Source organism: Puntigrus tetrazona, unplaced genomic scaffold (assembly GCF_018831695.1).
Source record: "Puntigrus tetrazona isolate hp1 unplaced genomic scaffold, ASM1883169v1 S000000683, whole genome shotgun sequence".
NCBI lineage: Eukaryota > Metazoa > Chordata > Actinopteri > Cypriniformes > Cyprinidae > Puntigrus > Puntigrus tetrazona.
The window spans coordinates 206,158-228,646 of record NW_025048297.1 but is presented as its reverse complement, the minus strand read 5'-3'; the positions used below and the strand labels follow the sequence as shown (position 1 = coordinate 228,646).

The 22,489-nt window shown below is 40.5% G+C and overlaps 1 protein-coding gene across 2 annotated transcripts in view; it reads right to left on the bottom strand.

Annotated features, from left to right (window-relative positions):
- Nucleotides 1-22,489, bottom strand: part of zmp:0000001267 (b(0,+)-type amino acid transporter 1) — a 29,720-nt gene that overhangs the window by 5,073 nt on the left and 2,158 nt on the right. Inside the window, exons 1-4 of one of the 2 annotated variants that reach the window (XM_043232790.1) lie at nucleotides 8,653-9,422; nucleotides 8,379-8,512; nucleotides 8,071-8,200; nucleotides 5,739-5,863 (exon numbers count right to left, since the gene is read on the bottom strand). In XM_043232790.1, coding sequence (XP_043088725.1) covers nucleotides 5,739-5,863; nucleotides 8,071-8,200; nucleotides 8,379-8,512; nucleotides 8,653-9,363 — 1,100 coding nt within the window. In that variant the 5' untranslated portion in view covers nucleotides 9,364-9,422. Of the gene's footprint in view, nucleotides 1-5,738; nucleotides 5,864-8,070; nucleotides 8,201-8,378; nucleotides 8,513-8,652; nucleotides 9,423-22,489 lie in introns of those variants that run through there. The other variant, XM_043232789.1, reaches the window with a different exon arrangement.

Below are 22,489 nucleotides of genomic sequence, written 5' to 3'. Positions count from 1 at the left end.
GGAAGAAAGGGGTGTATCCAGTGCTGCTGTGTACACTAGTATTATAAGAGAACTGTACTGCCCTTAACATGGTATTCCATGGCTCTGTTTGCTGGTACAGACATTTGCTCAGCTGGTCTTTTAGGGTGCGATTGAACCTTTCGATTAAACCATCTCCCTCAGGATGATAAGGAGAAGTTCTGGTTTTGGTGACACCCAACTTGGAACACAACTCCTTGATTAAGTCTGCCTCAAACTGACGGCCTTGATCTGTATGAAGATATTCAGGAACACCATGCTCCGTGACATACTGTTCAAAAATACATTGTGCAACCGTTACAGCTCTTTGGTCTTTCATAGGGTACAAATTCACATACTTTGTGAAATAGTCTTGGAGGACAAGGACATATTTATGGCCTGATGGTGACACAGGAAGCTTGGTAATGTCAGCTGCCACTTTTTCAAAAGGATGAGCGGCATGGATAGTCTGAAGGGGAGCTACACGATGTGGGACTGGCATAGATCTTGACTGACATGGGACACACTGCTGGCAGTAGTTCTCTATGTCTCTAGCCATGTATGGCCAGTAGAAGTGCTCTCTAGCTCTTGCAAGTGTCTTTTTATGTCCAAGGTGACCTACAGTGGAATGGCCATGTAAAAACTGTAACACCTGAGCAACAGCTTTGCTGTGAATGACTACATGAAGAGTAGGTGGCTCTTTTGGTTTGTTACAGGCAAAACGGTAGATTTTCCCATCCTGCAAATGCAGTCTATCAAACTGTCGCCAGTATACTTTGAGCTCTGACGAACCTTTCTTTAGTGCCCAAGCTGGAGGTCTCCTTCCTTCCGTCAACCACTCATTCACTGTCCTCAGTGTGACATCATCTTTTTGACACTGTTACAAAGGGGCACAATTACAAAGGGGCACCCTTGCAAATAGTGCGAAAAATGTCTAACAGACCAAACAATAGCCCACCATTCTCTGTCAAAAGTGGACCAGTTGCGCTCTGTTGCACTTAGCACATGACTGGCATAGGCTACTACCTTCTCAACACCCTGTTGTTGTTGTGCAAGAACGGAGCCAAGGGCATGGTGAGATGCATCCGTATACAGAATAAAAGACTTGCTAAAGTCAGGGTAGGTGAGAATAGGTGGAGAAGATAGAGCATGTCTGAAATGCTGAAAAGTGTCCTCACATTGTTCACTCCATGCAAATTTGGCATGTTTCTTTGTCAGATTATGTAAGGGGGCTGCCTTTTCCGCAAAGTCTTTGATAAAACGCCGGTAGTAGGAACAGAGGCCTATGAAAGCTCTAACCTCTGTAGGTGTAGTCGACGAGGCCAGGTCAGTACTTTCTCAGTCACTTTGGGATCTGGTTGGATGCCATCCTTCAAACAACATGTCCTAGAAAAGTACAGACTGCTTGAAAAACTGACACTTTTGAGGATGGAGTTTGAGGTCACCTTGCCGTAACCTACCAAACACTTCAGAGAGATCATGAATGTGGTCTGTAAAGGTCTTACTAAAGACTATTATGTCATCAAGATATACTAGAGTATTGGACCAATGGAGACCACGGAGAACAAGCTCCATCAGTCGCTGAAATGTTGGGGGGGCATTAGTAAGGCCCATGGGCATGACCTTAAAATGATAGAGGGAATCATCTGTAGTAAAGGCAGTTTTCTCCTTGCTAGAATCGTCCATCTGAATCTGCCAGTAGCCACTGGACAAATCTAGAGTGCTAAACAAGGTGGCCCCAGAAAGGGCATCTAAACTGTCGTCCACACGTGGAAGTGGGTGTGCATCTTTGATAGTAACTGAATTTAAACGTCTGTAATCGATGCAAAATCTGTAAGAGCCATCCTTCTTACGGACCAGTATCACTGGGGATGCCCATGGGCTATGACTAGATTCAATTAAGTCAGCATCAAGAAGTTTCTGCACTTGGTTGTCAATTTCCTTTCGAAGGACAGGGGATGTACGGTATGCTCTTTGACGCACAGGGGACGTAGAGGATGTCTGTATGCTATGCTTAATCAAATCAGACCTTCCTAGGTCGGTAGAGGTGGTGCTAAAGACATCACAGTTCTCTTGTAGGAGGGAGTTAACTACTTCTACCTCACTGGAAGTAAGTGTGTCAGTACCCATGTGAACATCAGGTATTTGGCATGAAGGGCTTGGAAGGCTAACCTGAGCCACAAGACTATCTACAGGCCTATAGAAATCAGAAGGCACATTACGTACAGTGTAAAATTGACCTAACTGGGTTTCTTTGGGCAGCTCAATGTCTTGGTGTGTAGGATTAAGTAGATGAACTACTGTGAGCCCATTTTCAACATTAGAGAAGCTACGAGCAACAGCCAAGTCTTTGTCAAATGTCAAATTCGGTTCTAGAATACCCTGAAAACCATGAAGCTGCGTTCTTGATTCTGAGGAACATGCTACTGAGGCAGGAACAACAATCTCTGTCAGGGGAGGGACTGAGACTTGTGAGAGCAAGAACACATTACAGCAAAATGGCAATGCATGTGAGGAACTGAGAAGGGAAATTTTCTCATCATTAAACATAAAAGCCCCACAGGCTGTGTCAACTGAGGCACCATATGTTTTGAAAAAGTCCCACCCAAGAAGAACATCCTGTCTAGAGTCTCTTACAACAAACATGTTCATACTGAATGTGTGTGACCCAAGACGTGACAGGTAATGAGCCTAAAATGTCTAATTGTTGTCCTGTCAGTGTGTGCCACCTGGAAACTTTTCAGTAAGGGTCGATGTTTCAAGGCAGGGATACGCTGGCGTAAAGACTCACTAATGAGTGACAAACCAGCACCAGTGTCAAGGAAAACACTGACTTCTTGATCATCAATGAGTCCTTTTATGTATGGTGTCCAGATCGCAGAGTCCGAAGATCCCACTTTGTTGTCACTATGGGCCGCTGACAGTTGAACTGAAGATTGGCCCTCATCTCCAGCTACCATTCGTTTCCCGACCTCTGATGTTCGGAGAAATGTACATGGCGTGAATGTGGTCGTTGTGGACTTGGAGAGCGGTGTCTGTAGTACTGCTCACCCCTCTGTCGATCTCGGTCCCCACCTGGGCTGCTGTCATCCTTCGAATGACGCCAGTAGCTGGATTGAGAAGTCACTGAGTCGTTGTATGCAGCAGATCTCCTCTGAGGGCTAAAGCGAACATCTCGACTGTCATAGTGTAAAGGTTTGTCATAGCCTCGCTGCTGCTGATAACTCGGCCTAGGGCTCCTCGTGGTCTGTGATAGCTGTCAGTGGAACGTACAGGAGACCTTCCCTGCAGTAGGGCTCATCAGATGCAGTGAAATGATAGCGAGAAGGTGACAAATATCGATCATCTTTTGCTCTCTCAGGAACAGGGATCGCTGACGATAGGCGAAGCGACGGTCAGGAGATAAGACTGAACTGGTATAAGGAGACTTGGGTTGTGTCAGCATAGTAACAACCGACTGAAGTTTGTCTACTTTCAGATGGAGTTCGCTGAGCTGAGCTGCAAGCATATTGGCAGATTCTGTTGTGAGGCTGTGCACTGCGGCAGGCTGAGGTGAAGCAGGTGCTGGCAGAGAAAAAGTCTCAGTGGCTGCGGAACGTGCCCTCTCACACCGACCAGCTACTTTAATGACTTCTTCCAGTGTAGTAACACCAAACTCATACAACTTAGTTTGCAATGCAGGTTCAAGTCCAGCTATAAATCTCCGCAAAATTTCACCTTTAATGGCCGATGCTCCATAATCTGGAAAAGCTTGGTGAACAAGGCGGGTCAATTCAGCAGCATATACTTCCAATGGCTCGTTACTCAGACGCGGTCTGGCATGCAAGTAAGTTTGAAATGTTCTTAGTAGCTGTTTTTGATCAAAAACTGCAGCCAATTTGCTACACGTTGCGTCATAATCAGCTTTTGTGTCATCTGCCAAACTATCCCAGTAACTGAATGCAGCACCTGCCAATCTTGAAGGAAGGACTTTGGCAAGCTGAGGTTTGTCCATACCTGAGGTCTCACAGCATACTTGAAAACGACGAGCCCATTGAGAAAAACTTTCGTTGCCATCCCCAGTGAAGTCTGGGGGTAAAACAGCTCTGAAGTGCACGTGTGTGTTTGTTCCATTGTCCTCCGCCATTTTTCAAAAGAGTGAAGTCAATGAAGTGTTTTATCAGTTCAATCCCGCAAAGTCTCTTATTGATGAAAATGATCTGCAGGACAGATTTAGTATGGTGAAGGTCGATGAAGAAGTTATTTTTCTTTTTCTTTTTTTTTTTTTTTTTGTTTAAGTCTTATTTGCAATACCGTGTCCTTGGATTCTGAGTCTATGTGCAGTTACCGAAGTCCGCCACAGGAGGGAGTAACGCGCACACGTGTGAGAAAAGTGAGCGCTGTTCAATCCTGGCAAAAAGCCAACTTCTAATAATCCAGTCGCAAAACGTCTTCTTGCACTTTTTCTCAGAAAAGAAACGAAATAACGAAATAACTTAACATGAAATGAAAACTCACACGATGGTGAAAACAAAAAAAAACTCTAAAATTACAAATAGTCTGTCGGAATACAGTCCACGAATTTGTAATGGTATGGAAAGCAAAACACGGTTCAGTCTAAATTAATCCACCAGTACAACTGATCCAGTATACGACGAAAGGCCAGTGATAATCATATAGTTTACGCTTTGTCACCATACCAGTCCAACAGCAACTTCTCCAAAGATGCCGGAGGTAACCACCGCTGCCACCAATAAATATGTAAGGCGTGAGGTTTCTGCTGGTGTAAATAAAGACGAAGGACTTGAAAATACCCACGACTAGTAATTTTTATTGAGCCAGCTTTGGGAGGACAACCACACTCGTCTCCGAGCCCGCTAAAAATCTCCCCTCTCCCGCGTTTCCCTTTTACCTCACCAGCCCCTCCTTCTCAGAGGACGCAACACCAAAATAAAAGTCCTTAACAGAAACATGCAAAAATAGAACACAATGAATATTAAACAAACAACCCCACATAAAGAACACATCAAAAAAATTGCTTCTTATCACATTGTTAGATGAAACATGATTTTCTATGATTTAATGTTGACATTAAGTGACTGCATGATGCAAATTTCCAGAGCAGATGTGTGTGCATATCTTCAAAGATTGCTTGTTCTCTTATATTTTGGACTCAGTTCCCGCTTATCGTGCACCAAGGCCGTTTTCTCGAAAGTTTTGGGAAGACAATCTTAATTTCAGAACTCAACCTTGGACGAATCACGTTATGATGATGCGATGCTCCACTTTGTAACATGGTGTGTTTTCTTATCTTTTCACAATAAAAAGGAGGTTTTCTGGTGGGGATTTCAGATGCAAACCAAGGCAGACTGGTTTTGCTCTCGCTTGCAACTGAAGATGCCACTTGCGAGCTCTTACATTGAACAAATTGTTGTGTCTATATTTTACCAAGAGTGACTTTGGCGGTAAAGAACCTTAAAGGGGCATCCAGACCCAACACACATGTGTCTGTTTGTCTTTGTCTTTGTACGTGACTACATGACTGCGTGAAATCTCCATCTTCAAGCTTATTCAAACTTCTAACTACTATATACTAAACACATTCAAACTTTTAAAGCTGGGCTACTTTCTTCTTTCTTGTCAGGCTTTCTGAAGCCAGCAGCAAAGTTTGTATTCATATAATTTTTCAGTTAAATTTACTTAGACTGTTTAAGCACTATATTAATGGTACATGTTAAAAGTGCATGCAAAAGTCACTATACCTGAAGTAGTTCACTATGGCCTGGAAGTCTCCCGGAATAAGAACAATGAGAGCAATGATTGTGTTGAAAATGAGGGCAGGAGAGGGAGTAAGCCTGTGCATATGAGCCATCGCCAGGATGTCTGGCTAAAAGACATGAAACATATATGTACTTTTTATTGCATTAAAATACTAATAAATATATGCAGTCAAATATATTGGCACCCTTAGTAAATATGATCAAAGAAGGCTGTGAAAATTTATCTGTATTGTTAATCTTTTTGATCTTTTGTTTAAAAAAATGTATAAGAATTTTAAATTATGAAATAAATTATGGGGGAATGTTATTGTGAAATAAATGTTCTTCTCTAATACACACTGGCCACAAATAATATTTTATTTTATTCAGTACTTTTGAAACCTTTGTTTGTCAGTTTACCAGTTAAAATTTTTCTCCTGTAATGTCTGATGAGGTTAGAAAACACGATACAGAAGATCAGAGACCATCCAGAATCACTGCAGACCCTTTAGATGTCCAGTTCTCTTCAGTTATCCCCACTCATTTTCTATGGGTTCAGGTCAGAGAACTGGAATGATCATAGCAGAAACTTGGTTTTGTGCTCAGTGACCCATTTTGTGTTGTTTTTGAGGTTTGTGCTTAGATTATTGTATGGTTGGAAGATCCAAACATGGCGCATTATAAAGTTTCAGTAACACTTTCTATGAAGTTATAATGGTATTTTCAAGGTATTATAATGAGTGCATAATGCATTATAATTTAATTTTATAAAACCTTTTAATGTATTATAAAATCTCATGAATAATCATAAATTATACATTATGGTTAATAAATACATTATGACTGTCACATGTACAGTATATTCCTGTTTAGTTCCTGTTTGCCTTTATTTGGTCTTCTTGCATATATCAATAGCCATAGTAGCTGGACCAAGGGCTAATGTTTAGTTCCTTCATATTTGTATTTAATACTAGAACCACCACATGACAAATTTTACCCATTGCTGTAATTCAAATGTAAATAACAAATTTTCAATAAAACTCTCAACTTTCCCAGTCATTGACTACCACGTTGGTCAAATTTACCCGCTATAGAGTGCATGTAGCTTGGCTGTTTAATTTTCTTGCCACTTATGTTTCATTGCTAGACAACTCCTTTTACTCAGTTAACTAGCGTTTATCAGTTTAATAAATAAAGGCAAAGTTAGTAAATTATGTGAAATATATCATTTAGTCAATTTAATAAATAAGATTTATTCAGCTTAATGTACGTTGATAAAATTTACCCGGATAGCCCTTTTAGGTGTATTGTTTTAGGTTATAGTGTTAAAGAGTATTCAATGCTTGGTTTCTTTGTTCGGTCTGAAAACATGTTTAGAAGTTGCATTTCCTTGGTCTTTATTTATGGATTTATTAAAAGACTTTGTTTAATTTACAATCAGGTTCCTTCGTCCTCCTTCGCTCAAGCAACCCATGGCAATAATATTGTTATTGCCAATTTGTTATAACTTTTAACAGTATGATTATATAAAACACAGTATGAACACCATATCACATCTTCCTCATTTATAATGGACTATTTCATATCTTTGTTTAAGATCTACACATTAACTTACAACATCTTGTGAGTGATGAGTGCTATTTGATGCTTCCCGTGAAGCTCATATTGAGGATATGTAAGCTAGCTAATACTTTAAACTAAAATAAATACAGAAAATATTAGTAGAACATTCACACACTTGCAAAGTATCCTCAGTATGTCTGTTGAGGAACCATAAAAATAAATTGTTAGCATATATTTAGCAAACACAGTACTAATACTCTATTAAATGTACTTGCTTATCAACGGCTGTCTAAAGGGTATAAGATATAAAACTATGAGAAATATCCATTGTAACTTAAGTGTAAATTGTGCTCATTGTGTGTCATAATTTATTTACTATTAAATTCATACATCTGTATCATTGGCTATGAATACCCTTATAATTAAATAAATACAGGCTTCATAGAAAGCATTACCAAAATTTTTAACAGAGTCAGTCAATTATTCTTATTTGATAGAACCCACAATGCCATGTATCTAGACAAGATGTCTCAGACCTCCAGCAGAAGTATAGCAGTATAATCATTTTTGGCTCATATTATCTTTATTAAAAACAAAAAAGCATTCAAAAGCAGGATCAGAATATCAACTTGCATAATATTTTTGTACAAACTGTACTGTACAACTTAGTAAATGTTTTTTTATTCTTCTTTATATTGACAAATTTTGCAATATACTCAAATTAATGATTTGAAACATTGTTTTCAGTTATTTTCCAAAGTAAATTTCTTACCATGTGTCCCTCTCTTGCTGCTACATAACACACTCGTCCTCCACTGAAAAATGATCCATTTAGAGAACCAAAGGCTGAGAGTGCTGCAGCAACAGACATCACCCAGCCCCATCCTCCTAATACTTTATTCCTTTTACAGAAACACAATAAAATAGCTTACACATCATAAAACAAAAAATCCCAGTCCCAACAATAATATTGAGATAAAGTAAAATAAACAGCATTTTTATGCATTTTAGCACATAACAATCACACACAACGCTATTATATAAAAATGTTTTTTTTTGTACAGCACTCAAAATTCTTACCCCCAAGTGACAGCCACTGCACTGGATGATATCATCTCTGTGGGTGTCATGACAACAAGATAACTGACATTGACTAGTATATACAGAATCATTACCATGGGAATAGCTATCATCAGTGCCCTTGGCAGGTTCACCTGAAAGACAAAAATAATTTTATTAATGAAAGGATTACAGTGATAAACCATAGTTTTGACATTTATCACATTAATTATACAATGACATCAACTTTATGCATGTCCACACTGCCCATAGTAAATACATTGCAGAATCTCACCTCTGGCCTTTTCACCTCCTCAGTAACATTGTTTAAGTTGTACCACCCAGCATATGACCACAGGCATTGATACAATGCCATTCCAACAGTACTGATGCCAAGCTTTGTGTCTGCAAAGGCACTTTCTAGATTGTGGAGGCTACCACAATTTCCCTGAAGAAGTGTTATTATTCCTCCAGTAACTATTATCATTAGACCTACAAATTTTGCCACCATAAATACCACCTGAATAGCCATGGTAAAACGTATATTTAGCACATTGGCAGTTGCAATCACTAACACACATGCCGCAGCAGTACATTTTAACACTAGTATGGGAGGTGTACAGTCTGGGTAAAATGGTGCCAACGCATATTTAGCAAAGCTCAGGGAACCAGCTATCATCCCTAATGGCCTTATAACAAACATGGTTGTAAAGGCAACAAGGAATGCAGGACAAGGTCCATAAATTCGAAGAATATAGCTATAGTGACCCCCTGATTCTTTTATAATGCTTCCAATCTCAGCATATGACAAAGCAGTACACATGCATACTATACCACACACTGCCCAGATGATCAAGCTTGCCCCTGAACTCCCAACGTACACCAGTACAAACTGTGGAGACATGAAAATTCCTGAACCAATCATGGTGCCTGCAACCAAAGATACAGCACTGGTGAGCCCCAGCTCCTTTCTTAGGGTCAATTTTTCTTTTCCTGCCGTTTTCATTTTCTGAAATGTAAAAGGACAACTGCCGTGCCTCAGAAAAACAGTTTCAAGAATGAAAAAAGTGAAATGCTTCAAGAAGTTCAAAGTTCTTGTTCAATATTAACTACACTGGCAGGTAACTGGATTTACAAGTAGACTTTTTCTTTATATGTGTAGCATGACAAATAACTTTGAAACTTTTTAAAAACCACAATGAAATAAATCATTAAGCTACCTAAGGTTGTAATCATTCCTGCAGGTTTCTGGATAGGGTGGAAGCATGTTGATGAATTTATTTTACAATAATAATAATGTCTTCTTAAATAGTAATAAAGTGTTAGTTACATAATTTTAGAAGTACATTTTATGAAGCAAAGCAAGAACAAAGAGAAGACCACACACTGGTGTATATATCTAAATTAAAATCCTAAAAAAAATTATAGTTTTTGTCCTGCTTGCCTGTTTATATGTATTTTGCCCATTGAGAAGATTAAATCTGTTTAAGTTTACTTTGCGTTTTGAGTGCTCCTTCCCACGAAACCACGAACGTGACAGTACGTTCGGACCAAAACAGTAAAGCGGCGTATTTCCCTTTTTGTTTTTTGTCATGGATTCCCCGTATGACGACCCGAACTTCCTCGCTCTCTCGAGGGCTATACGAATGACTTCCTCGCCCTCGCGAACCACTCGCCCTACCCGGACAGCTTCCTCTGCTCAATCCACTTCCGGGGACTAAACACCACCACACGAGTGAAGCTGTGTGGGGACGGCCCTCGAGAGAGCGTCGCCGCGTACATTTACATTTACATTTAGTCATTTTGCAGACGCTTTTTTTTCCAAAGCGACTTACAATTGAGAGTACAACAGCGATTCATTTTTTTGAGAGACAAACAGACAGAGTAAGTGCTTATAACACCCAGTCACAGGGAGTGTTCAAATTAGTACATGCCAGAAGGGAAGGAATAAACAAGGGGGATGAGAAGAGAGACAGAGACAGTGAGAGTATTTTTTTTATTTTTATTTTTTTTTTATGATGAGGTCAGGTATTGCTGAAAGATGTGAGTTTTCAGCAGTTTCTTAAAGATTGACAGAGATCCAGCATTCCGGATATTCCGTACATCGAGTGGGTGTAATTCGCCGATGACTGTTCAGCCAATGGACAACGACACCAGCCCCACTCAGGATCCAGAGCCCGGCCCATCATCTCCCCGCGTCGCTGAGCCAAAGCCTGTGCCCACCGATGGCGCAGTCGTGGAGTCTGGCACGCACCTGCAACAGACCAGGTGCGTGAGCCGGCAACAGCGTTCGCCACGGTGGAGACAGCCGTCAGCTCTGCCCACTGCACATCGGCTGAGGATGAGCTGATCATCCACCTGGGGCTGCTGGATCTACAAAAGGAGCTTGATGATGTCGACCTGGACTTAGACTGGGCACCTCCCCTGTATCCAGAGTTCCTTTTCCCGTTCAGCCGTCCTGTTAGCCCGCTGGTTCGACCCAGCCGTCCTGTTAGCCTGCTGGCCTGAATGCCTGCCTCAAGAGGGCACCCTAGAGACTGTTCCCCAAGAGCTCCGTCCAGTGCCCGCACCACGTGCGTTACGTCCAGTGCCCTCGCCACGTGCGCTCCGTCCAGTGCCCGCGCCACATGCACTCCGTCCAGTGATCGCGCCACGTGTGCTCCCTCCAGTGCCCGCACCTCGAGTGCTCCCTCTCCAGTGCCACCTCAAGCTACAATTTATAACAATATTCACAGTACTTCTCAAAGGGCAGGCTTTAAGTATAACTTGTTTGTAGATATGGTACTGAATACAACATTATCCAGGGAAACACATGCTAGTGATAAATCCCTCTGACATAGCTGCATTTAAAACTGAATCGGAAATTAAGTGCTGGGTGTCCGACCAGAACTGGCCCCAACTAAGCCTTGTTTCCCCCAAGTTTTTTTTTCTCTATTCTGTATGGATGGGGTTTTGGTTCCTTGCCGCTTGTTGCCTCTGGCTTGCTTAGTTGGGGCACTTACTTACTAGTGATTACGTCGATTTAATTATAGGGACTGTCTCTGCATTTAATAACAAATTATTCAATCTCATCATTATAACATCCCTATCATTGTGTTCTCCTATTTGATACTGTTCAGTGCTTTGATACAATCAGTATTGTTAAAAGCACTATATAAATAAAAGTGATTGATTGATTGATTGATTGATTGATTGATTGATTGATTGATTGAAAGAAGGAACAGAGACATTACCCCGACCAATGTCATGGGGTCTCACTCGGGAGCCCCAGTCACCTCTTAAGAAGTGATTGAGCTTAAGAGGTTTAACTCTCTGGAGGTGATTTTGGGGGCCTTGAGATGTTTTGACATGCCCTGACATTTATGCATATTTCAGCTACACAATATTGGTCATCATGTAATTGTTTTGTACTCTGCACAAACTTTTCTACAATAATATGTGAAAAATATGGATGTACATGTCTGCATTTTTTAGAAAAAAAAGTTGTTTTTAATATATTGATTTAAATATATTGATTTAATTTTTAAAGACATGTTTTGTGATTGTCACGATCACCTGCTGGAGTGCCCATGAACTTTAGAGGGCACTCCACCTTGGACTCTTGCCACATGTTTTGGACTCCATTTCCCATGTGTCCCCTGCCCCTCATGTCATACCCCCTGTGTTGTTTTCTGATTGGTTCCTAATTTGCATGTGTCATGTTCTGATAGGTTCCCTGGTTTCACTTGCCCACTCTTTGATGCTGATTATTGTTTAAGCCTTTTCTTTGTTTATAGTTTCAATGTTTTCTTAGTTTCTCTGCATTTTTGATCTTGGACTGTTTCCTAGTTTTTGGATTGCTTGCCGCCTTTCCTGACATAAGCAAAAGCCTGTATGTGGGGTAGTGACAATTCCCATAAATATTCAGTGATTCTCACCTGATGGACAAAGGGCCCTTCCACTAAAAGTAGCGAGCCAGACCCGTTATCCAGGTTGGTAGGGAGGGTGTGGGCATCGTCTTCGATTAGCTTGGATCTCCTGATTCCTGAGCACTGCCCCACACCCTCTCACTATGACGGATCCACTCATCTACAGCTGGTGCAATGGAGAGTTTTCCAGACCACGGGAACATGACAGGTTGATATCCTAGGACACACTGGAAGGGGGTTAATCCTGTAGATGTGTTTGTGAGGGAATTCTGAGCGTATTTTGTCCAGGGCAAGAATTCGGATCAGCAATGTTGTTAACGATCCTAGGTAGCAATCTATTTCCTGGTTTAGCCATTCCACCTGTGTTATCTTGGGGATGATAACCAGATGTTAACAGAAAGCTCTCCATACCTATGACATGAATTGTGGACCTCTGTCACTGATGATATCCTCCAGAATCCCATAAGTCCGGAACACGTGTTCAAATAATGCAAATGCTGTCTCCATGGCAGTAGGAAGACCCTTCATTGGTATGAGTTGGCAAGCTTTAGAGATTCTATCAATAATGATAAGGATGTTGAAATTGTTCGAGGCAGGGAGATCTGTAATGAAATCAATGGGGAGGTTTGACCAGGGGCACTGAGGAAGCGGTAGTGGTTTCAGTAAGCCAGATGGTAATTCTTTGGGGGTCTTAGACTGTGCACACACTTGACAAGAATTGTCATAGGCTGTAAAATCATGGCACATAGATGACCACCAAAATTAATTTTGAACTAGGTGGAGAGTCCTTGAAATACCTGGATGTCCAGCAGCAAGGGAAGTATGGACCCATTGCATGATACATTGATGACGGTTCTCTGGTACATAGTGCTTTCCTGATGGGCACTGTGCAGGGGCTGGTTCTGCCTGTTGTTCCCGTTGAATCTCCATTGTTGAGGCCTCTGAAGTCTATACAAGGATGAAGACCTCCATCCTTCTTGCTGACAAAGAAAAAAAAAACAGCCACAGCATGTGAGGTAGATGGTTTAATAAAACCATAACTAAGAGCCTCAATGTATTCCTCCATAGCTTGACTCTCATTAAGGGACAGTGGATAAACCTTACGCTTTGGAGGCATGACATTGGGAAGGAGGTCAATCGCACACACCCAGGGTCTATGAGGGGGTAATTGGGTAGCCTTAACCTTACTGAAAACCTCTTGGAGTTAACAATAACATGAGTGGATTTTTACGTCCTTCTGAGTCTCTGAGGTCTCAATACTAGAGATACAACATGTAACAGGCTTAGCAGAAAAACAATGATTGATGCATGATGGGGACCATTTAAGGAGCTCACCCTTGGCCCAAGAGAAGTGTGGATCATGTGCTGACAGCCATGGATGTCCCAGAATTATCTCATACTTGGAATGAATCCACAAAGTAGAATGTGATGTCTTCCCGATGGAACATGCCCACTTGTAATGTAAGAGTCTGTGTTTGATGTGTTATTCCAGATCCCATGAGATTGTCATTGATGGTCTTGATTTTGATAGGAGATTCACAATAACGAGTGGGGATGTGGTATTTCATAATGACTTGGTGATGTTTAAGGCAGCCCCGGAGTCGATCATCGTTATCAGAATGAGATGCAGTGGATCAGTTCTTAACACTTACAGCCAGTATATAAGCCTTATTGCATAACAAATAGAGGTAATCAATATTTATCAGGGGCATGGCAGCCATCTTGTGAGGACACTCTACATTTCTGTGATTCATATTGCCACAGTAGAAACATAGTTGAAGATGCCTGCGATGTTCTTGTTCTTCCATAGATAAACCTTGACTATTAACTTGCATTGGTTCATGGTAATCACACGGTTCAGTAGGTACATGGGTTTTAACTTGACTTGGTATATTTTAGCTTGACACTAGAGAGTATCCATATCGCCAGATTCACAAACTCAATAAATGATGCGTCTTCTCCTTTGCAGGCCAGTTCTGTTTGCAAATCGGGGGTAAGACTGCATTGAAACATTACCTTCAGAGCTACATCATTCCATCCGCTCTGTGCAGTGAGGGTTCTGAATTCAATGGCGAACTCTGCCGCTGTGTGTTTCCCCTGCATGATGTAATTGAGTTGGCTCGAAATATCCTTGCCCCAGCAGAATAATCAAATATCTCCCTGAGCTGTTGAAGAAAATAATCAAAAGACAATTTGAATGTGGGTTAGACTCCCAAACTGCAGTAGCCCAGTCAATCGCTCTGCCAGACAGTAATGTCATTACAATAGCACATTTCCTCTCTTCACAATCAAACTTCTCTTGTTTGAAATTGAGGTATAGTCGTACTTGACGAACAAAACCTTCGCAATGCTCGGCAGAACCATCATGTTAGGGAGGGCCAAGCTTACCATTGTTGGTGTGGGAGGAGGCATGGCCCAGATGTAATGCATGAGGTGTTCCTTTACTGACTGTAGTTTGGTCAGTTGTTCCTGTTATCCCTTGAGCATCTCCTCTTGGTATGTGAGCACCTTTTGGATCTGAGAGACTTCCACTGGATTCGGGTTAGGCAAAAGTATTCTTTAATGAGGATGCTGATGATAGCTGCGAATCTATATGTGGAAGTTTATTGGGACAATTTACGTCTCAAGTATGGAAGGCCTTCTGTAAACAACTGGACAAGCCTTAATTTTAAGCCTTAAATCAGGATATCACCCACCAAATGTTTAACGTTGCAAGGTACCTGCGGAGTTATTTTAGCAGAGAGCAGCGTCGCTGGTCAGAATATCTGTCATGGGCCGAATATGCTCAGAATTCTTTGACCCATTTCTTTACTGGACTTACCCCCTTCCAGTACGTCCTGGGGTTCCAACCTCCCATGTTCCCATCGTTGGGAGAACCCTCATCGGTTCCTGCAGTGGATAACTGGATACAGCGTAGTGAGAGGGTATGGGACAGCACTCATGTTCGTTTCCAGCAGGCTGTATGAAACCAGGAAATCCAAGCCAACAGATGTCGGCGTCCACACCCTCCCTACCATCCAGGACAACAGGTCTGGCTCTCCACTAGAGACATCAAGCTGCAGCTACCAAGCAGGAAGGTTAAAAGTTTAACCAAGGTTAAAAGTAAAACAGGTTAAATCCGGTCATTTATCACTTTGCATTGTCTGGCATGAGTATTACATTAATTTATAAAAAAAGAAAGCAGTAAACGGGCAAGACTTGAGACATATTGAATTAGAAAATAGAGAAAATGAAGTAACCTATTCAGTGATTGCTCTTATTAACATGACACATACATATGAATACACTAATTGACAAATCATTATGTCATATACATTTCTCCTTTTTGCTCTTTTATGTACTTTTTAAGTGTTTAAGCTCATTTAATAATGTCTTATGATGGCTTTCTTGATTATTAATTGAATTATTTCATTATTAATACATATTATTTGGCAGAATATGGCATATTGATTCATCTGGCTTAGTGCACAGTTTGCAAAGTTATAAAGATCACTACTGAAATAGATGAAAAAAATGTAAGAGCTCTCAAGTCTTTAGAGCAAAAGAAAATTCTGACCACAATTTTATTAATTAGTTAGTTTATTTGTCCCCATAGGGAAAGTGTACTTGCAGCATTTTTTAAAATCTGTTTTAAGATGGTTTCTGTGCAACATTTTATAAATTGCATTTTCTTTAAAAAAATGACTAATTTCAAGTTAGTTCATCACTGTAAAATCCTACAGAAGCACTGTCAGGTGGTACTAACTTGACTGGCATAACATCCCCACCTGTATCCAAGAAAATACCAGATTGACAAAAAGAGAAATGCATTTAGAAATCTGGATGACATGGTTCTGAGAGATACGTAGAGGTAGATTAAAATACAAATAGATAAAAGGAACCAAAAAAACAAAAACAAACAAACAAATATATATATATATATATATATATATATATATATATATATATATATATATATATATATATGCATTTAGATACAACCATGATCAAATTATAGAAGTATATATATGTATATACATACAACAAAAATACATATCTTGACCCCAAAGACTAAGTTAATTACTGGCCGATCTTGAATTTCCTACTAGAAGATACTAGAAAAGGTAGAATCCTCACAATTAAAACCATTCTTAGAAAAAAATGATATCTTGAGGGTTTCCAATCAGGATTTAGACCATAACATCGTACTGAGACTGCTCTCATTAGAGTTACAAATGACCTACTTCTATAATTTGATCATGGTTGTATCTTGTTATTACTGCTATTGGATCTCAGCGCTGCGTTTGACACAATCTACACAATCTTCTCTTGAATGTTGGCATTAGCTGAAGTGCCTTAGCATGGTTCAAATCAAATTTATCTGACCACCATCAGTTTAGAGGTATCATATCAATCACAAGAAAAATATGGAGTACCTCAAGGCTCAGTACTATGTCTGTTACTTTTCACTCTTTACATGATACATCTGGGAGATATTATCAGGAAACATGGTGTTAGCTTTCACTGCTATGTGCTATATGATACTCAGCTCTATGTTTGTTTGGTGGCCTGGTGATACACACCAAATTGAGAAACTAACAGAATGCATAGTTGATACAAAACACTGGGTGATGAGTAACTTCTTAATACTAAATTCTGGAAAAACAGAGGTATTTATTGGGTCTAAAAACCCCACATGTAATAACCTAAACTCTCTCTAACACTTGATGACTGCTCTGTTCTTTTTCTTCAGTTAGGAGCCTAGTTCTTCAGTTAGGAGCCTAGTTAAAAACCATGTTTCAATCATCTGTAAAGCCGCATTTTTCCATCTGAAAAAAATATCCAAATCACGACTCATGCTCTCAACATCAAATGCAGAAATGTTAACTCATGCGTTTATGATCTCGAGGTTAGACTATTAGAATGCTTTATTGCACTGCACTGGCTCCCTCATCAGATAGATTTTAAAATCTTCAAATTAAAACTTTATTTGTCACATGTTACATACATGGTACGACATGCAGTGAAATGCTTTTTACAACCCTCCAGCGTCGAAATAGATTAAAAAAAAAAAAAAAAAAATATATATATATATATATATATATATATATATATATATATATATATATATATATATATATATATATATATATAAAGTATAAAGTGTTAAGTGTAAAGTGTAAAGTGTAAGTGGCTGTTGTGAATGTCCAATGTAAAGTGACTAGTGCAAAATTGTCCAGTGTAGAGTAAAGTGACAAGTATCTGGGGAAAGAGGGGTGAACATGAGAGTCCCGGTAATTAGTCCCGGCTGTGCCGTATTGGGTGACATCACGACCTCATATGTGGGAAGGGCTAGATATAACCTACGGTTCTCCAGAAGCTATTGAAAAAGCTCTCTTCATGAAAATAGAGACTTTTACAAAGCTAAAGACCACAATAAACTCAGAGAACTAGAAGACATGCTATCACATCTCTGGACTCTGTTATTGTTTTTGTCTTGTGCCACGTGCTCTCTGTGCCCTTCCCTTCGTGTGAATTGTATATTGTCTTCAGCTGTGTCTCATTAATTTGGTCAATTACGTTGTATATTTAAGTCCTGTGTGTTTGTCTTGAGTTTGTCCAATCGTCAATGTGGTTTATGTTCTGTATTTATTATTATGTTGCCCGTTATTGGATTAAATCTGTTTATGTTACTTCTCGAGTGCTCCTTCCTGCGTCAAACCACGAAACATGCTTTTAGAGATAGAAGCATCTACGTGTGGGTGTGGCCTTCCTGGACTCCTGGATTTATCTAGATACAGCAAGAAGTGTTAACTCAATTGTGAAAAAGTTAGCCTTTAGATTAAGAAAAGTGAATGATGCAGGGTTCACACTACAAGTACACATATGACGTTCCTTTACAACCATCCTCACTCTTTGTCGAAGCAAGAGCATGCAACGGTACAAGCTTCAATCTTTCTTTGTTTTCCATAACTCCTGGTGAAAAGGACAGGTAAAGGGAAAGCCACATCCATGTTCATAAACCCCTCAGTCCATAAAATGGATGCAATTCCCTCCTCTAATATTTCTGTAGAGGCCCAAGAGAGGAACTGATGAGACTGATAGACAATGTCCAATACATGATAATGATAGACAATGTACTCTCAAGAAATTTAGAGGTTTCAGAGAGAAGCCAATAGACAATTGGAGCGACTAGACAAAGGAGCTATCCATTTGTTTTAGATGCTGCTCATTGAAACAAACACATAGCTAAGAATTGTGATGTGTCAGTCAAATTGAGTGTGAGAGTGACAAACACCTGGCTGCTCTCCATCCAGACCCACCACTATGGTGCCTCAATTCAACACCTCCAACACCTTAACATGCCAAAGAACCAAAGAACAAACATGATGATTGGACGTGGTGGTGTGATTCACTGCAAGTCTGAGTATTCCACGAATGTATGTATCCATTGCTTTTTCTAAAGCCAAACACACTGAAATATGTGTCTTCGCAGATGGCTTCATGAAAGCTATATCAGCATTAGCATACTTGAGAACGTCTCCAGGTTACGTATGTTACTATGGTTCCTCAAAGGAACGAGATGCTGTGCCTTCATGTCTTCATGCAAGACGGCTCTGAATACATGTGTAATCATGTGTAAAGCCTGGAGTACTACAGGTTGTGGTGCAAAAGTCCAAAGGGACCTTTGGAATGTACAGAAAAGCTTTGGTCATGCCGGGTGCAAAGTCCAAATGAAAAATGGCCACTGAGAGGTCCTATAGGTCTCCTACTCTCTTAAGAGAGGACAGTGCCAGCAACAGAGTGGTCTTAATGGTCAGATGACCATTAACCAACAACCTCGCTTAAGAGACTGGCAGGTATAAGTTGTGCTCCCTCAGGGGCCACACCCACAGCTTCCAGAATTTTGGGTGATGGTGCCCCCTGCCTGTGAGAGGCGATCCCTCCTGATGTGAATCTCCCATTGAGGGCCGTCTAGGAAGGAAGTCAGCTGGGCCTGGCAGGAATGACGCTACAAGCAGTAGACTGACAGCATCCCGGTGCACTCTCTTCAGAACTCCCAGGACCACACAAAAGGATCTGGTGTACTAGCTTGTACAATGAGGTCTCTGAAAGTACTTGATAGTGAGTGACCACTCTTACAACTGCAGTAAGGATCTAATCGATCTGTGCAGGAGACATACTTGTTTGCATTGTGGTCGAATCCCACACCACACCAATATAAGTGTTCCTCTGTGCTGGAGAAAGCACACTTTTCTTGGAGTTCAGTCTTAAATCCAGCTCTCTCATGTGAGCAAGCACATCATCTTGATGCTGAGCTGCCACCACATCCGACTGTGCTAATATTAGCCAGTCATCGATGTAATTGAGTATGTGGATGCCCTGGAGTCACAGAGGAGCCAGCGAAACAACCACACACTTCATAAATGTGTGGGGTGAGAGTGCAAGGCCGAAGGGAAGAACCCTATATCAGTAAACTTTACCCTTCATCTATATTGGTAAACTTTGCAAACTGCACGAATGTCCTTTTAGAGGAAAGGATGGACATGTGTAAGTATACGTCTTTTAAATCTATTGTGACTAACCAGTCAACATGACTTGCTTGAGGGTGAGCATCCTGAACTTCAGCCGCATGACTGAGAGGTTTAGCTTGTAAGGGTCCCCCTTTTCCTGAAGAATGGAATCCAGAGGCCCTGGTCGAAGGTTAATGTGTGTTCGGTCTTTTCTTTGCGTCTCTTTAAAAATCACTTTTATTTATTAATCTTTTGCATTTCCAATTTTAATTCTGACCCTTCACATAATTTTATCTGACTCCAATCTTTTGTGATTTTAGTTATATTTATTTAAATGTAACTGCTGATCCCTCTAGTTGTGATTAAATTTGGATCATTAATTAACTATAATACTTCCCAGTTTTGACTTATCGTTTGTTAGGAGTCTGGGTCGCTTAGAGACCTTGTTTGGCCAGAACAGACTCACGACACATCTGGGCTAGTCCAGGTCTTAGTCAGAGGTTACCCCGTAGATCGCTTACCTTAATGCAGCCATTTCCTCAATAGAGGAACTAATTTTTAATAGTAATTTTTTATGCGTTCCCTAAGTAATAGCATGTTAAAGCAAGTTTGGTGGCCAGAAGTCAAGATCTCAAAAACGCGCCCCCGGCTCCATCCATTGATCGTTGATCTGACTCACCCTAGCATGCCAACAATGCGGAAAACCTCAGAAGTCACAAACCTACTAGAAAAGTTATTTCAGACAATATTATAAGTTAACCAAGATTAACATTTATTTTGCCATGCAAGAATAGTTTCCAAATTGGTATAATTCATAAACATTTGCACAACTGTTCAGCAGTACATAAACAAAACAAACATAAAAGGTCATTATACCTGGTCTTTAGAAGAACATAGTATGGTGTATGGAGACACACACCACACTACGGGCCAATCTGTCTACAGAATCGCACCTTGTTGTGTTTTGTCACTTTCCTTATGTACTCAGACCAGACAAAGAGATCCCAAATGTACTTGTAAAAAGCTTTTGGTGTTTAGGTTCCCGTGCTCCAGGGTCACACCTGGCTGGAACACTTTCAGAGACCCAAAAGGAGGACACACCTCCTTCTCAACAGAACACAGTTCTACCAAGTTCTTAATCTTTTCCATAATATAAGTGATTACTGTGAAATTGAGACCAATTTACCAATTGCACTGAGACCTTTCAAATGAGACCAAGCATGAAAGTGAAGAACAATAGGTTCACAAGACACATGACATATAATGCCTTATTCCTAATGAGCTTTAAGCCAAGTCTTTTGGGCGGAAGGAGGGGAAGCAGGAAGAGCAGAGGTGAGGAGGGTGTCATAAAAGCAGGGAGGGTGTGTGTTGTTTACTCTTTTTTTGAAGTCATTTTGTTCCTTTGGATATCCCTTCTCAGATTAGTCTTATTGCATTATGGGTTTTTGATTCCGCTCCTTAAAAGCTCTACAAACTCTTTGACGCTCTTCACATCAACCCCCTCGGAAGAAGAGAGGAGAAGCGCTGAACTTCCCTGTTGGGGGAAAATAGCTGCAACCCTTGCTTTTACACCCTGAGAGTGGCCGCTGGAGCTAGAGCGATAGGATAGGCTTCCTCCTCAAAGAGAGTCATCTGGGATTGAAGCATGTGCAGCAGTAGCCACTCTCAATGCGGGCAGGCTCTTGACAGCTGATGCCGAGTCTTCGCTCTAAAGCAAGCAATGCACAGGTTATATGTCACCTGCCATGATGTATCTTTTGCATAGGCGAGCACACTGCCTGAAGCTTGACTTGCTCTTTCCCTTACTCTCAGTCTCTTTCTTCGAGCTCAGATTGTGTATTGACGAACAACAATTAAAAAAGCTAGTTGCACTCCACATGCTTTTAAAGCCAACAAAAGTCTACCTGAAATAGTATACCTTCTTTCATCAATCAATCAATCAATCATTCTTATTTATATAGCGCTTTTAACAACACAGGTTGCATCAAAGCACTGTACAGTATAAGGTAGAAGAGTACAATGACAGGGATGTATAATGATGAAAGTGACCAATTTGTTATTAAATGCAGAGACGGTCTCTGGAATCAATTCGACGATAATCAGTAGAAGTTAAATGTCCCCAACAAAGCAAGCCAGAGGCGACAGCGGCAAGGAAACAAAACCCCATCCGTACAAAATGGAGAAAAAAAAACCTTGGGAGAAACCAGACTCAGTTGGGGTTTTAAACGCAGCTGTGTCAAATAATGTAAATGACTAAGTGTGTGTGTGTGTGATTTCATCAGAGCAGACTCCAGCTAAGGAGAATCTAGTAACTGTTAGTGGTAATGGTATCTTTAAGATATCAGATGGGGAGTGTTCTGGCTTTGCCGGTTTTAACTTGTTTTTCACTCCCCCTTTTGTCATTTTGTATTCTACTACTGTTTCCAGGTACATACATATAGCATGCATAGCACATGGTAGCGCAGTTTTATGTTGTTGCATCATTTCATCATATTGATAACCCTAACCCTAACCCTAACCCTAACATTGCCTGTAAATAAGTTTTACATATTTTAATCAGTAAATCATCTGTGCTATGACTTCCTTGTGTCAAGTTCATTTATTAAGTACAAGTGTTTAGTTTGCTGGAAATTAAGGCATTGCAGTAACAAATTGTCTTATGTCACAGAAGACTTTCAGAATACAATTCTTTTTGTTCTTCAGTTGCTCATACAAAGTTGTTGGTGCTGAA